Source organism: Triticum aestivum, chromosome 6D (assembly GCF_018294505.1).
Source record: "Triticum aestivum cultivar Chinese Spring chromosome 6D, IWGSC CS RefSeq v2.1, whole genome shotgun sequence".
Taxonomy (NCBI): domain Eukaryota; kingdom Viridiplantae; phylum Streptophyta; class Magnoliopsida; order Poales; family Poaceae; genus Triticum; species Triticum aestivum.
The window spans coordinates 457182998-457199285 of NC_057811.1; the positions used below are offsets into that span (position 1 = coordinate 457182998).

The following is a 16288-nucleotide window of genomic DNA, read 5'->3' on the forward strand; positions in this document are numbered from 1 at the left end:
TGGTTCGCTTGTTCGCCGAGCTGGGCAATTTTTTTCCCAGCTCGTCATTCTTTTAACCTTTGATCACTGACATTTCTTCCCGACCGCTCCGCTTCGGCATATGTCTTTGCAAGAATGCGCTCATAGTTGCCTCTCGGCGGAGACTTTGGTGGTTTTGTCAGGGCAGCCAGAGTGCGCTTTGCTTTCAGCGGATCTACCTTCTCCTCCGGAGGTGGATGTTTCTTTGCTTTCACCCCTTCAAAGAAGTTTGTCACTTCGGCTCCCACGATCTTCCTGGTTTCCTCCTCGGTCCTCTCGTATGGTAACTTCTCTGGAGTCTTCAGAGAAGGACCGAATCTGTATTGCCTCCCGCCTCTGGCAGCTGTACTGCTAGACGCCGGCAGAGCAGACGAAGCGGCTGCGGCTGTCTTCTTTCCTTGCTTACGAGGCGGATGAGAAGGACTGCGACGCGCCGGAGCAGCCGCAGCGGCGGCGGGTCTCTTCCGTCCTTGCTGACGAGGCGGAGAAGGAGGAGGCTGGCTGCTCTGGCGCGCCGGCGCAGGCGGAGAAGGAGGCGGACTGCCGCCACGCGCCGGAGAAGGAGGCTGAGTGCCCTGATCACTCGCCGGAGGAGGAGGCGGAGGAGGAGGCGGACTGCCCTTACTCGCCGGAGCCGTCCAGTTCAGAAGGTTGATGAGCTCCTTCCGCCATAGGCACGGAGTCTTCAGAGCTAAACCCAGCCGAGTCTTCCCTTCACCGGTAGGGTGGTCAAGCTGGAGGTCCTCAAACCCCTCCGTTATTTCATCCACCATCACCCTAGCATATCCTTCTGGAATCGGCCGGCAATGGTAGGTTGCGCCGGGTTCAGGAGGTAAAACAGAGCCAACAGCCGCCTTGACTTTGAAGTTCTGCCATTGCGCCATAAGGTGGCAATGTTGAGAATCCGTGATAGCATCCACGGGGTAGCTAGCAGGAGCCGTCAAGACATGCTCCAGCTGAAGCAGCTCGGTGGAAGCCACGCTGCTTCTCCGCTGAGATGGCGGGGTAGCTTCGGGGGTAGTTTCGGCATGTCGATTGCTGTCGCGTTCCTCTAGCGCTTGAACCCTTTCGTGCAGCTTCTGAATTTGGGTCTGCTCCATTTTTTTCCTCCTCTCCTGGCTTTTGTAACCGCCTGCGTCCGGAAAACCAGCCTTCCACGGAACGGAGCCTGGCGTGCCTCGTGTCCGTCCAGGGTGCTCAGGATTCCCGAGGGCCATTGTGAGCTCGTCGTTCTCTCTGTCTGGAACGAACGTCCCTTCCTGCGCTGCATCGATATATTGCTGAATCTTCTTGACTGGTATTCTCAAAAGCTCGTTCGTCCAAACACACCTCCCTGATACAGGGTCCAAGGTTCTGCCAGCCCCGAAGAACCAAGTCCGGCAACGGTCTGTCCAGTTCATTGTCTGTGGTTCGATCCCTTTTTCAAGCAGATCATTCTTAGCCTTGGCCCACTTAGGCCGGGTTTTGAGGTAGCCACCTGACCCCGTGCGATGGTGAAGCTTCTTCTTCGCAGCATTCTTCTTGTTTGTCGCTGACATCTTCTTACTCTTTTCCGATGTCTTGTGGGCCACAAATGCGGGCCAGTGATCTCTGATCTTCTCATACCGGCCGATGAATTCTGGTGTCTCTTCTTTGTCGACAAACGTTTTCAGCTCATTCTTCCACCTCCTGAATAGGTCTGCCATCTTCTTAAGAGCATGAGACCTGATTAATTGCTCTTTAACTGGCTTCTCCGGATCCTCCTCTGGCGGTAGGGTGAAATTTGCCTTCAGCTCAGTCCAAAGATCATCTTTCTGCATATCATTGACATAAGACACCTCTGAGTCTTCCTTCTTAGGCTTATACCATTGGTGGATGCTGATCGGGATCTTGTCCCTAACTAGAAACCCGCACTGAGCAGCAAATGCATCCTTTGTCCGGATGGGTTCAATCGGTTGGCCGTCGCGCGCGATTGCTGTGATCTCAAACCTTTCATCCGAGCGCAACTTTCTCTTCGGGCCTCGTCTCTTTACCGCAGTTGTGCTCGATCCGGAGGGCTAGAAAAAAGAAGAAAGACGAGTGTTAATTAATATGTGTACATACCAAAACAATGAATGCATCAATTAACTAGTCAGCACAGGCTTAACTAATATATTTACCTGGCCGGACTCTGTTCGGTCACCGGAGCCGTCACCACGGGCTCCTTCTTGCACCAGCATTGGGTCACCGGAGCCATCATAATCATGTCTTTCCTCCTCCACTCTTCGATCACTGTAGCCTGCTTTTTCACCCTGTTCTTCCAGACCATCATTGTCGTTAAGATACGACAAGATATCACCTCCGGCTAAGATTATGTCCCCCAACACCTCTTCTGCTTGCTCGTCTCATCCGTGCTCCATTGTTTCTGCAAATATTACAACATGGCAATTATTACACAAACATGACAGCAGGTGGTTAGTGCAAACGTAGACCTAACTTATTTCGGGTTTGGGGTGGCCTCAGCAATGCTTCAAGGGTAGGGGCGTGGCGGGAGGGGGTAGGAGACCGACATCGAGAGTTTTGGTCGAGCGAGAGGGCCCGGGGGTGCTCCCGTGGTATAAGTTATCACGGTCGAGAGGGGGTATAAATATCGACCGTCCATCATGTCGAAGTTATCTGGAAGGGAGTTATATATATCGACAACGACGACATACATACATGGGAAAATAATGTTATCGGGGAGGGGGTATATCGACCCCCCCCCACGTGTTGAAGTTATCGGGAGGGGGTTATATCGACAACGACAATGAACGTACATGGGAAAATAATATTATCGGGGAGGGGGTATATCGACCCCCCCCCTCGTGTTGAGGTTATCGGGAGAGGGGTATATCGACGACGACAGACCCGATAAAACATAAGAAAACGAAGAAGAAACAAAAAGAGGAGAAGAAGAAAAGGAATAGAGGAGAAGATCGAAGAAAAAAAAGAAGAAAAAAAAGAGAAGAAGAAGAAGAAAAAATAGAATTTTTTTCTATTTTTTCTTCTTCTCTTCTATTCCTTTCTTCTTCTCCTCTTCTTTTTCTTCTTTTTTCCTCTTCTTATTTATTTCTCCTCTTCTTCTCCTTTCTTCCTCTTCTTATTTTCCTTTTTCCTCTCATTCATAAAAAAATGTTCAAACAGAAAATTTCGAAAAAAGTAAAGGTTTTGCCTAATGCATTGTTCATATGAATATACAAACATTTGCATATTCTACAATAATTAATATCACCAAAAAAATCTATGAACAGAAAAAATCCTAACTTTTCTAAAAAATCTATCTTTTGCATATATACATGAACATATATATACACAGAGAACATATATACATACATATACACAGAGAAAATGCAAAAAAAAGATCTAAAAAAAGGACATATAAACAGATATACACACATACATATACTCATACATATACATATAATTAAGCATATAAATGTGCAGAAAAAACATGGAGGAATTAGGGGGCAGTGCCGGCCCTGACCAAGGCGACGGCGGCGTGGTCGGGGCGGGGGCAGAGGCGTCGGCGGCGAAGGGCAGGGAAGGGCGACGACGGGGACGGGCCGGGGCGGCGCGCGTCGGGGCAGGGGCGCGGCTGACGGCGAGGGCGCGGGCAACGGCGACGGCGACGACGGGCACGGGCGACGGCGACGGTGTGGGCGGCGGGCGGCGTCGGGGCAGCCTGGCGGCGTCGGCGTCATCGCGGCGGCGGGCGGCATCAGGGCAGCCTGGCGGCGTCGGCGTCGTCGCGGCGGCAACTGCTAGGTAACTCTGAAAATTTCCTAAGTGTGAACTTATATAGCAAAGCCTTTAGTCCCGGTTCGTGGCACCAACCGGGACTAAAGGTAGGCATTAGTCTCGGTTGGTGCCACCAACCGGGACCAAAGCCCTCTTTTCAGCAGCGCAAAGGGCGGGAAGCGGCGGCCTTTGGTCCTGGTTGGTGGCACCAACCGCGACTAAAGGGGGGCATTGGTCCCGGTTGGTGCCAAGAACCGGTACCAATGCACCCCTTTAGTCCCGGTTGGTGGCACCAACCGGGACGAAAGGCCTCTTGCTGCCCGCGTCGCGGCCAAAAGTTTAGTCCCACCTCGCTAGTTGAGAAGGGCTCGGAGTAGTTTATAAGCCCTGCTGCGGCTGCTGTCTCGAACTCCTCTCTATAGCAGGCTTCTGGGCCTAACTTTGCCGCGCTGCCCGTTGAGCCCTCTAGCCCTTCTGGGCCTGTATTTGCAAACCCGAGGGTTGGAGGGCCTAGCGGACAGCGCCCCAACAATTTTTGTTGTTGTATTTAGTTTTTTTGTTTTCTTTTTTGCTTTATTTATTTTGTTTTGTTTCTACTTACAACAAAAAACTTATTTATTTTATTTTATTTTGTTTCTAATTACTTATTTATTTTACTTTATGATAATTCTTTTTGCTATTAAAGTTTCTATGAAAAAAAGTTCTTTATGAAAATTCTTTTTGTTGTGTTTAGTTTTTTTGTTTTCTTTTTTGGTTTATTTATTTTGTTTTGTTTCTACTTACAACAAAAAACTTATTTATTTTATTTTATTTTGTTTCTAATTACTTATTTTATTTATGATAATTCTTTTTTGCTATTAAAGTTTCTATCAAAAAAAGTTGTTTATGAAAATTCTTTTTGCTTTTAATGATTTTGAACAGAAAATACTTCGATAATTTTAGTTGCATCAATTTTATATGATTTTAGTTTCAATAATACTAGAGGTTTCTTATAATGTTTTGAACAGAAAATACTTTGTTAATTTTAGTTTCATAAATTTTATTAAAGTTTATTTTATTTTGTCGGAAACAGGAAGTCCGGAGTTGTAATAAGTTATTAAAAATAAAAAAGAGGCGCAATGCTCGTTGATTTGCTTCAAGCCTTTCGGAATAGTGTAGACTGCACTGCACATAGCTCCATGCTGTCTACCTTATTCCTCAAGGCTTGAAGCTAAGCAACGTGAGCATTGCGCCTCTTCTTCATCGTCTCTGCACTCAGGGCTTATAAAACCGCTCCTAGTGCCTCTCAGCTAGCGAGGTGGGACGAAAAAACTGCTTAGTAAGAAACTCTAGTACCGGTTCGTGCCAAGAACCGGTACTAAAGGTGCTCGTGGGGCCACAGCCTCATTAGTACCGGTTCGTGGCACCAACCGGGACAAAAGGGTGGAATTGGTCCCGGTTCGTGCCACCAACCGGGACCAATGGCCTTGCACAACGGCGTGGTGGTGAGTTTAGTCCCACCTCGCTAGCTGAGAGAGAGCCGCACCTGTTTATAAGGTGCGGTGCGCCTGAGCTGTCGAGCTCCTCTCTAAAGCAGGCTTACGGGCCTAACCTCTCTCTACATGCCTGTGGGCCTACTGGGGCTTCTGCGGGCCTGAATCCTGGCCCATGGATGGGTTTCTAATCATATTCAGGCCGTGGTGGCCCAGTCGGTGGCATAATTTTTAAGTTTTGGCCTGTTATTTTTCATGCATTTACTAATTATTTTGCGCTATAAGACCCTAAAATTGAAAAGCATTTCAAATGAACTCTGAAAAGGTTGAAAGTTGGCATGGTATCATCATTTCATCCACATAGCATGTGCAAGAAAGTTGAGAGGGTTACGACAAAAACTAGATGCACTTCATTTACAAAACGGACAATGGTATCATACTCGTCTGTTACAAAGTTGGCATGGTATCATCATAATAGTTGCGGGAGAAAGTCTTCACTTTTTCTTCGCTTGTGTCATTTGCTTATTGCGCCGTAACCATGGATAATCTTCATCATTTATCAGGATGCTTGGGTCAGCCTTGACTTTGAAGGGAGGAATTTCATGAAACTTTTCATAATCTTCAGACATGTCTGTCTTGCCCTCCACTCCCACAATGTCCCTTTTTCCTGGAAGAACTATGTGGCGCTTTGGCTCATCGTATGATGTATTCGCTTCCTTATCTGTTCTTTTTCTCGGTCTGGTAGACATGTCCTTCACATAGATAACCTGTGCCACATCATTGGCTAGGACGAACGGTTCGTCAGTGTACCCAAGATTGTTCAGATCCACTGTTGTCATTCCGTACTGTGGGTCTACCTGTACCCCGCCTCCTGACAGATTGACCCATTTGCACTTAAACAAAGGGACCTTAAAATCATGTCCGTAGTCAAGTTCCCATATGTCCATTATGTAACCATAATATGTGTCCTTTCCCCTCTCGGTTGCTGCATCAAAGAGGACACCGCTGTTTTGGTTGGTGCTCTTTTGATCTTGGGCGATCGTGTAAAATGTATTCCCATTAATCTCGTATCCTTTGTAAGTCAATACCGTCGAAGATGGTCCCCTGGACAACGAGTACAACTCATCACAAATAGTGGTGTCACCTCTGAGACGTGTTTCCAACCAACTGCTGAAAGTCCTGATGTGTTCACATGTAATCCAGTCGTCACACTGCTCCGGTTGTTTGGAGCGCAGACTGTTCTTGTGTTCATCGACATACGGGGTCACCAAGGTAGAGTTCTGTAGAACTGTGTAGTGTGCTTGAGACCAAGAATATCCGTCCCTGCATATTATTGAGTCCCCTCCAAGGCCAGGAATGAAGTCAACACAAAACCCAATGACATCCTCTGTTTGATGGCCCATGGAGATGCTTCCTTCTGGCCTAGCGCGGTTACGGACATATTTCTTTAGGACTCCCATGAACCTCTCAAAGGGGAACATATTGTGTAGAAATACGGGCCCCAGAATGACAATCTCGTCGACTAGATGAACTAGGACGTGCGTCATGATATTGAAGAAGGATGGTGGGAACACCAGCTCGAAACTGACAAGACATTGCGCCACATCACTCCTTAGCCTTGGTATGATTTATGGATCGATCACCTTCTGAGAGATTGCATTGAGGAATGCACATAGCTTCACAATGGCTAATCGGACGTTTTCCGTTAGAAGCCCCCTCAATGCAACCGGAAGCAGTTGCGTCATAATCACGTGGCAGTCATGAGACTTTAGGTTCTGGAACTTTTTCTCTGGCATATTTATTATTCCCTTTATATTCGACGAGAAGCCAGTCGGGACCTTCATACTGAGCAGGCATTCAAAGAAGATTTCTTTCTCTTCTTTCGTAAGAGCGTAGCTGGCAGGACCTTCATACTGCTTCGGAGGCATGTCGTCTTTTTCGTGCAAACGTTGCAGGTCCCAAGAAGCCTCAGGTGTATCTTTTGTCTTTCCATACAGGCCCAAGAAGCCTAGCAGGTTCACGCAAAGGTTCTACGTCACGTGCATCACGTCGATTGAAGAGCGGACCTCTAGCTCTTTCCAGTAGGGTAGGTCCCAAAATATAGATTTCTTCTTCCACATGGGTGCGTGTCCCTCAGCGTCATTCGGAACAGCTAGTCCGCCGGGACCCTTTCCAAAGATTACGTGTAAATCATTGACCATAGCAAGTACGTGATCACCGGTACACATGGCGGGCTTCTTCCGGTGATCTGCCTCACCTTTGAAATGCTTGCCTTTCTTTCGACATTGATGGTTGGTCGGAAGAAATCGACGATGGCCCAGGTACACATTCTTCCTGCATTTGTCCAGGTATATACTTTCAGTGTCATCTAAACAGTGCGTGCATGCATGGTATCCCTTGTTTGTCTGTCCTGAAAGGTTACTGAGAGCGGGCCAATCGTTGATGGTTACAAACAGCAACGCGTGCAGGTTAAATCCTCCTGTTTGTGCTCATCCCACGTACGTACACCGTTTCCATTCCACAGCTGTAAAAGTTCTTCAACTAATGGCCTTAGGTACACATCAATGTCGTTGCCGGGTTGCTTAGGGCCTTGGATGAGAACTGGCATCATAATGAACTTCCGCTTCATGCACATCCAAGGAGGAAGGTTATACATACATAGAGTCACGGGCCAGGTGCTGTGATTGCTGCTCTGCTCCCCGAAAGGATTAATGCCATCCGCGCTTAAACCAAACCATACGTTCCTTGGGTCAGCTGCAAACTCAGCCCAGTACTTTCTCTCGATTTTTCTCCACTGCGACCCGTCAGCGGGTGCTCTCAACTTCCCGTCTTTCTTACGGTCCTCACTATGCCATCGCATCAACTTGGCATGCTCTTTGTTTCTGAACAGACGTTTCAACCGTGGTATTATAGGAGCATACCACATCACCTTCGCAGGAACCCTCTTCCTGGGGGGCTCGCCGTCAACATCACCAGGGTCATCTCGTCTGATCTTATACTGCAATGCACCGCATACCGGGCATGCGTTCAGATCCTTGTACGCACCGCGGTAGAGGATGCAGTCATTAGGGCATGCATGTATCTTCTGCACCTCCAATCCTAGAGGGCATACGACCTTCTTTGCTGCGTATGTACTGTCCGGCAATTCGTTATCCTTTGGAAGCTTCTTCTTCAATATTTTCAATAGCTTCTCAAATCCTTTGTCAGGCACAGCATTCTCTGCCTTCCACTGCAGCAATTCCAGTACGGTACCGAGCTTTGTGTTGCCATCTTCGCAATTGGGGTACAACCCTTTTTTGTGATCCTCTAACATGCGATCGAACTTCAGCTTCTCCTTTTGACTTTTGCATTGCGTCCTTGCATCGACAATGACCCGGCGAAGATCATCATCCTCGGGCACTGGTTCCTCTTGATCTTCAGCAGCTTCCCCCCTTGCAGCATCATTGGGCACATCGTCTGGTTCCTCCTGATCTTCAGTAGCTTCCCCCGTTGCAGCATCACCGTATTCAGGGGGCACATAGTTGTCATCGTCCTCTTCTTCTTCGCCGTCTTCCATCATAACCCCTATTTCTCCGTGCCTCGTCCAAACATTATAGTGTGGCATGAAACCCTTGTAAAGCAGGTGGGTGTGAAGGATTTTCCGGTCAGAGTAAGACTTCGTATTCCCACATATAGGGCATGGACAACACATAAAACCATTCTGCTTGTTTGCCCCAGCCACTTCGAGAAAATCATGCACGCCCTTAATGTACTCGGAGGTGTGTCTGTCACCGTACATCCATTGCCAGTTCATCTGCGTGCATTATATATAACTAAGTGTGTCAAAAACCATTACAGAACATCATGAATAGATAATTAAGTGACCAAATTAATAGAAGTTCATCATCACATTAAAACCAAAGTACATACATAGTTCTCATCTAACAACATATATATAGCTCTCCAGAGCATCTAATTAATTAAACCATACATTGAAACTATGTAAAACATTTCAATGCGAAAACAAATGCGATCATAATCGCAACAAAGGTAACAATTGATCCAACGGCATAATGATACCAAGCCTCGGTATGAATGGCATATTTTCTAATCTTTCTAATCTTCAAGCGCATTGCATCCATCTTGATCTTGTGATCATCGACGACATCCGCAACATGCAACTCCAATATCATCTTCTCCTCCTCAATTTTTTTATTTTTTCCTTCAAGTAATTGTTTTCTTCTTCAACTAAATTTAACCTCTCGACAATAGGGTCGGTTAGAATTTCCGGTTCAACCACCTCCTAGATAAATAAAAATCTATGTCACGTTGGTCGGTATATTTATCATAAACAATAAATGAACCAAATAGTTATAAAAAGATAATATATACCACATCTGAATCATAGACAGGACGAGGACCGACGGGGGCGGATACCAAAACCATCGCACTATGTAATAAGAAGGAATAATAAAAGTAACAAAATTAGACAAGTAACTATCTAAAGTAAGAATTTTTTCCTTTCAGAAAAAGATAAGAACAGGAGGCTCACCACGGTGGTGCTGGCGACGAGATCGGCGCGGGCGATCGACGGCGGTGAAGACGGGGACGGGACGTGACGGACCGCTAAACCTAGACAAATCTCGGGGAAAATGGAGCTCGGAGGTCGAGTTTCGAGATGAGAAAGATTAACTAGTGTGGCTCAGACATTTCATCGAACACCTCATGTGCATAGGAGGTGAGCTAGAGCACCCAAATGCCCTCCCCTCGCCGGCCAGAAAAAAACAGAGCACTGTGGAGTGCTCTGCTGTGGCGATGGGTATATGTAGGGAACTCTTTGGTCCCGGTTCGTGGCACCAACCAGGACTAAAGGCCTTTGGTCCCGGTCGGTGCCATGAACCGGGACCAATGCCCCCTTTAGTCCCGGTTGGTGGCACCAACCGGGACCAAAGGCCTTGTGCTGCCCCGCGTCAAAAGTTTAGTCCCACCTCGCTGGTTGAGAGGGCTCGAGAGTGGTTTATAAGCGCTGCTGCGCCCACCCTCTCGAGCTCCTCTCAACTGCAGGCTTTCGGGCCTAACCGTTCTCTTTGCCTGTGGGGCCTACTGGGCCTTCTGCGGGCCTGAATCCTGGCCCACGGATGGGTTTCAAGTCGTATTCAGGCCGTGGTGGCCGAGTAGGTGGCATAATTTTTTTCCTCTGTTTTTTGTTTTCTCTTTTGCTTTATTTGTTTTGTTTTGTTTCTACTTACAACAAAAAACATATTTATTTTATTTCTAATTACTTATGTATTTTACTTTAATTATTTTATTTTTATTTAGTTTACTGCTGCTATTTTTATTTATTTTACTGCTGCTATTTTTATTTAATTTATTAAGGTTTATTTATTTTAGTTACTATAGTTTATTGTATTTTATTTTATTAAGGTTTATTTATTTTTATTTACTATAAAAGTGAACATAGATGCGCCTATAGAGAAAATTCAACCTAAATTCATAATAAATTTCTATGAAATTCAAAGAAATTTACTGTGAATTTAGGTCAAATTCCCTATATAAGGGCATCTATTTTCACTTTGAGAGGAGCTCAACAAGGCAGAGAGGGACGGGCTTATAAACTGGTGTGAGCGCCCTTCGGTTGGTGAGGTGGGACTAAACACTGGCTGCAACTAGGACCAGCCCTTTAGTCCCGGTTTGTGTTATGAACCGGGACTAAAGGGTGGTGGGCCAGGAGCGTGGCCCATTGGTCCCAGTTTGTCCCACCAACCGGGACCAAAGTGTCCGGACGAACCGGGACCAATGCCCCCACGAAGCCCGGCAGGCCCCTGGCCGCACGAACCGGGACCAATGCTCACATTAGTCCCGGTTCGTGACTGAACCGGGACTAATGTGAATATTGCCCTGTGACCAAAGCCCAGTTTTCTACTAGTGCTCGTAGACCATAATAGTCCGGCCATGTCAAAATTCCCTAGAAATATTATATCTTGTTAGAGCATCTACAGCCGGGCACCTCAAACCCCACTCATATGCCTGGGTGGATGACTTGGTCACTGACTTGTCAAAATACCCGACCTAGATGGGCGCCTCAAACTGGCCTCGAACACCCGGGCTGACTGGCACCCCTCATATCCAGCCCAAATATGGGGAGGCCCGGGCCCAGCCCACGTGACCCCACATATATTCATCCCCATCCGCTCCCCGGACCAAACCCTAGCCACTTCACTCCACTCCCCTTCACTCCCTTCCACTCAACTCCGCCACCCAAGATACCGTCCAGTGATCTCGGGCCTTTTTTGGCATGGCAGACAGTGGATCTGACTCTGATCACACTAGTAGAAAAAGGGCCTTTAGTCCCGGTTCTAGAGGGCCTTTAGTCTCGGTTCTGGAACCGAGACTAAATGGTCATTACTAAAGGTCCCCCTTTAGTCCCGGTTCTTATACGAACCGGGACTAAAGGCCCTCCACGTGGCTGCTGCCTGGAGGTCCACCTTTAGTCCCGGTTGGTAACACCAACCGGTACTAAAGGATTTTATTAAAAAAATGAATTTTTTTTGAAATATTTCCCCAATTTCAAATTTCTGAATTATTTTAACCTCTAATCTCTAATCACCCCTCATCACTGCTCAATCTAATCTCTAATCACCCTCATTATTCCAAATCATCTAACTTCCCGAACGGTAACCCATCCTCCCACTCCCCCAGCCTGAGCACGCTTAACTTCCGGGTTCTATTCTTCCTCGTTTCCAAGTCTGCACTTGTTGTTTTCCTGACAATATTAAGATGTCAATCCTATTAACCCTCAGGAGTTTAGCTTGAGCATGAAGTCACACATTTCACTATTGGAGTTTGAAACTATTGTTCTAAAAAACAATAATTATTTAGTAACACTAATATTTCTTGAATAAGTAGTTTGACCATTGTTTGACCACAGCTTGACCACAGTTTGACCATATTTGACCAAAATTCAAAAAAACTGAAATAATTATTTAGTAACACTAATATTCTTGAATAATTATTTAGTAACACTAATATTCTTGAATAATTATTTAGTAACACTAATACTTCTTGAATAAGTAGTTTGACCATAGTTTGACCAGATTTAACGAAAATTAAAAAAAACTGAAATTTGAGCATAACTTTTTCCTTTTGGAATTTAAGGATTCTAAAAATTTGCAAACAGGCCATAGGCCGTCAAAATCGGATTTGGATTTTCGTGCTGAACATTTTGATATATTATACGTTTTTTTCTGACATCGTATGCAAAAGTTATAGCCGTTTTACATTTTCCCTACATTTTTTGCAAAACATGTCCAAATTTAAGTTTTTAAATTTTCCTAACTAGTAGATGTGGTAACATAACTACATCTCGAAGGATTTTAACTTTTGAAGTTTTTATCATTTTCTTTTGCTTTTTACAAAACTGAAAAGGCGATAGGGGGGGGGGGGAGGGTAGGATTTGAAAATTGCACCATTAGTACCGGTTCGTGGCATGAACCGGTACTAAAGGTCTCAACCCCATTAGTACCGGTTCGTGGCACGAACCGGTACTAAAGGTCCCATTTGAACCGGGAGTAATGCCTGTACGGTGCCCTCGCCGCTCGAACCGGGACTAATGGTCACATTAGTCCCGGTTCGTAATGCAACCGGTATTAATGCTCTTTTCTGGCTGAACCAAAGCCCCTTTTTCTACTAGTGTCAGTTCCGATCCATTGACTGGGGTGTCCTTCCATGCGGGTTGCAGGAGGCAATGGCCGTTCGCATTGCACTCCGCTGCTCCCGAGAGGACAACGCCTGACTGACTGCGGGATCGGTCTGGCGTGAGTCCATTGCATTGGCGCATCGGGCGCTCGGATCTTCCGAGTCTGGATCATCGCAGTCCTCTCGGGAGCTTTCCAATCTCCCTTTCTCCATCACTGGTCCACCGGAGTATGAGTGCTACCGGGACCGGTGTGCCCACTGTGGGAAGGAGAGGATGTGGGTGGCCAAGGCCTGCCTCGCTGCCGACATGATGGCGGCAGAGGCGGCTGATGCAGTAGCACGGGCTGCCGCGGACTAGAAAGTCATCTGCACCCACATTGTAAAGATGCGGCAGCGAAGGAACACGCGTGCCCTTGCCCTAGAGCAGAATCGGGCGGTCCATGCCACGGCCAGACTACCACCTCCCCCCTCCCCAAGGACGAGAAGGAGGACACCGACGGGCCAGAAGTGTTTTCCACCGCTACTTCTGCGAGAAGGACGACAAGGGCGCCAGGAAGGGTAAGGGCAGCCGTGGATGATCTTCTCCATAGCTAGCACGTAGGTTAAACATGCCAAATTTTGGTACTTCTGATGGCATGTCCAGCTGTAGTAGTCGAACGATGTGTGTAATGCATTGTTTTACGTAGTTGCATCACTTTATATGGATTTGAGGTATGCTAAATGAGGTGTTCGGTTGTGAGAAGGAAAATTTGAGGTGTGACCGGTCAGTGCCCACGGACGCGCCCGAACGCCTCTGCGGGCGTTTGAGGGTTCGGATTTGTCAAGTCCGGCTATAGATGCTCTTAGTTGTTTTCACCTACAGATTTACTCTGCATATCAAAAGGAAAATACTAGGAAAAATAAAAAATAAAAAACTGAAATTATGGGGTATCAGACCTAGTCGATCATCCTACTCACTTGCGAAGTTTTGTGAATAAATAACATCCGTGGTATTTTTAGAGAGAAAAATACAGTGGACCCACGATTCATTCAAACAGTTATTCTTTATACAATCAAGCTTTTTGACTTTTTTGCCGAGAATACCAGGGATGTCATTTCTTTCTGAGAATATCGCAGATGTCATTTCTTCACCTAAATTCACCCACGAGTAGAATGGTCCACCAGGTTTGCTCCCAATTTTCAGTTTTTTATTTATTTTCCCACGCACTTTTTCTGATTTACTATTTTTATGGAAATATTTACTATTTATATAGTGTGCACAGGCACCCTTCACTTATGTTATTCTTTCTTCACTTGAAGGTCCTCGCACACTATGGCTATGGACTCTCGAAACCCACGGCTTGCCATGGAAAAGCAACTGGAATGGATTTGGTCCTCATATTCTACGTAGGCATGTATGTAACTTCCAAATTTAACCAAATCTTCAGAAATTGTTGGATATCATTCAACATTTTTAGGTCTTTCATAGATTCTGGAAGCAATTATATTTATATTTTGGACGATGCTGTAGAAATAGACCCGGGTACGTACAAGAAACCCAAATTCAAGTCTACAAAACTCAGAACTCAGACATTACAAGTGAGCTAAATCTCAGTTTGTTTCAGGAAGTTTTATTGTATCTCCATCTTATTATTCTGCCAAGGTGGCCGCGGGCCGTGTTCAGTGCTGTCCGGGCAGCTTGTCCTTGATCTTGTCCATGACGCCCTTCTTCTCGCCCGTGCCGTGGGCGCCGTGAGTCGCCGTGTCGGTCATTCCGGTGTGTCCCTGCAGCCCCTGGGTGCCGCCGGAGGCCGTGGTGCCATGCGCCCCATGCGCCCCGGTGCCGGCCATCCCTGCCGTATGACCTTGCTGTCCGTAGGTGCCAGCGGTCTGCTGCTGGTCAGCGTGACTACCGGGGAGCTTCTCCTTGATCTTCTCTTTGATGCCCTTCTTTCTCCTTCCGCCCATGCCATCATCCTCAGACTACCACGACGAACAAGAAAAATCAGTCAATTGATTTTCTTATTCATACAGAATATACATTGGAAAATGCAACTATGCAAGCAAACTCAAGGTATACATACGCACCGAGCTGGAGCTCGAGCTGCCGGACCGGTGCAGGATCCCGCCGCCAGCCTGGTGCTCGTCCTTCAGGGGCTGGATATGCCCACCAGTGGCCGCGCCGGTGCCGTGGCCGGCCACCGGGTTACCGTACTCGTCCACGCGGTTGGCCGCCTGGGCCTGCTGCTGCTGTCCCTGGTACTCCATCTTGCAGAATTGCACTGGTGTTGATCTTTGGTTCTCTCAGAAATCTGGTGTGTTGTCTTCCTCACTTGACTGCAACTCGTGGCTGTGTTGTGTAAGCAGGCGTAGCACGATGCACTATTTATAGGCCGTTTGCCGGTTTGCGTGTGTGTGATCATTGGAATGATCGTCTGCCGGAGGCGCTACGTGTGCTCGCGTGAGTGGGCTGGCAGGCGGGAGCCGGTGACTCGCCCATGAAGAGAGGCCGGACGTGCAGGTACGTGGAGCGTCCGCGTTGCCACGTATCTTCTCATTCTCGAAGCGCGGGTGATGACACACATGGGAGAATATCTTTCTTTTATTTTGCAAAAAAGGGAGCCTATGTCTTTCCTTGATTGCAAATTTTTCTTGATAGCTTACCAAGCTGACCATTTTTTAATGGTAATACGTGTCTTATTTATATCATAAAAAACAAAGTACAAAAGTCATGTAAGGACCGACATGACAAAACTGAAAAGATAGTAGAACATCTCTGAGCTTGACACCAACGTCCGTCACCTGCCTCCAGCACCATCACAGCAGCCACCGAAGAAAAGAATAACGGATCACCTCCTCACTCGAGCTCGACGCGGCTCCATCACTGATATGCAGCTTTGCGGACCTCCAAGGTAGCTTAACATAAGTGAAGCCACTGCCGTTGAACGAATCAGACCGAGGCAACACCTCGGACACGCCATCGAACTCCAGATCTGGCACCCCATCACGACTAAGACGCCGAAGGAGAAAACCATACCTGCCATCCACGAACCACGAACACCAAGCTGACCACTTGGTAGCCTATGTCTTTCCTCCACGAAAAAATAGTACACAAAACACGCTCGACGTATACGTTTCTTCGATTGTAAAAATCGCCTTGTTTGCTTCGGAAAATGACATTTTCGCAGTGTGGACATGTTAAGTGAAAGTAACTATGCCCTTTCATGTAGGCCAGTGCTAGGCGCCGCCCGATCGGCCCCAGCCTTCTGATTCAATATGTTGTAGCCGTCCGATCGAGCCCTCTCGCACATGTTCCTTCTTCTTCCTCCCGGTGCGATTTTCCATAGCACATCACCGCCCCCCTTTTTCTCGGCTCCTCCTTGCAGCTCCCCGTCGTTGCCGTAGCCACT

General features: G+C 47.0%; 1 protein-coding gene across 1 annotated transcript; it reads right to left on the reverse strand.

Moving 5' to 3' along the window:
* Positions 1-14364: 14364 nt before the first annotated feature.
* On the reverse strand, positions 14365-15222 carry LOC123141978 (dehydrin DHN3). Its single transcript, XM_044561018.1, has 2 exons — positions 14967-15222; positions 14365-14861 (listed from the first exon to the last, which is right to left on the reverse strand). Exons 1-2 carry the CDS (start codon positions 15144-15146, stop codon positions 14559-14561), a joined length of 483 nt encoding a protein of 160 aa, XP_044416953.1. The 5' UTR covers positions 15147-15222; the 3' UTR covers positions 14365-14558.
* Between the last annotated feature and the right edge of the window lie 1066 nt (positions 15223-16288).

What these genes read in the sequence shown, in the direction of transcription:
- LOC123141978 (XM_044561018.1), bottom strand. Translation starts at nt 15,146, where the DNA reads ATGGAGTACCAGGGACAGCAGCAGCAGGCCCAGGCGGCCAACCGCGTG. An exon ending in GCAGCTCGAGCTCCAGCTCG is followed by an intron (nt 14,862 to 14,966) that starts GTGCGTATGTAT and finishes TCGTCGTGGTAG; the next exon opens with TCTGAGGATGATGGCATGGG.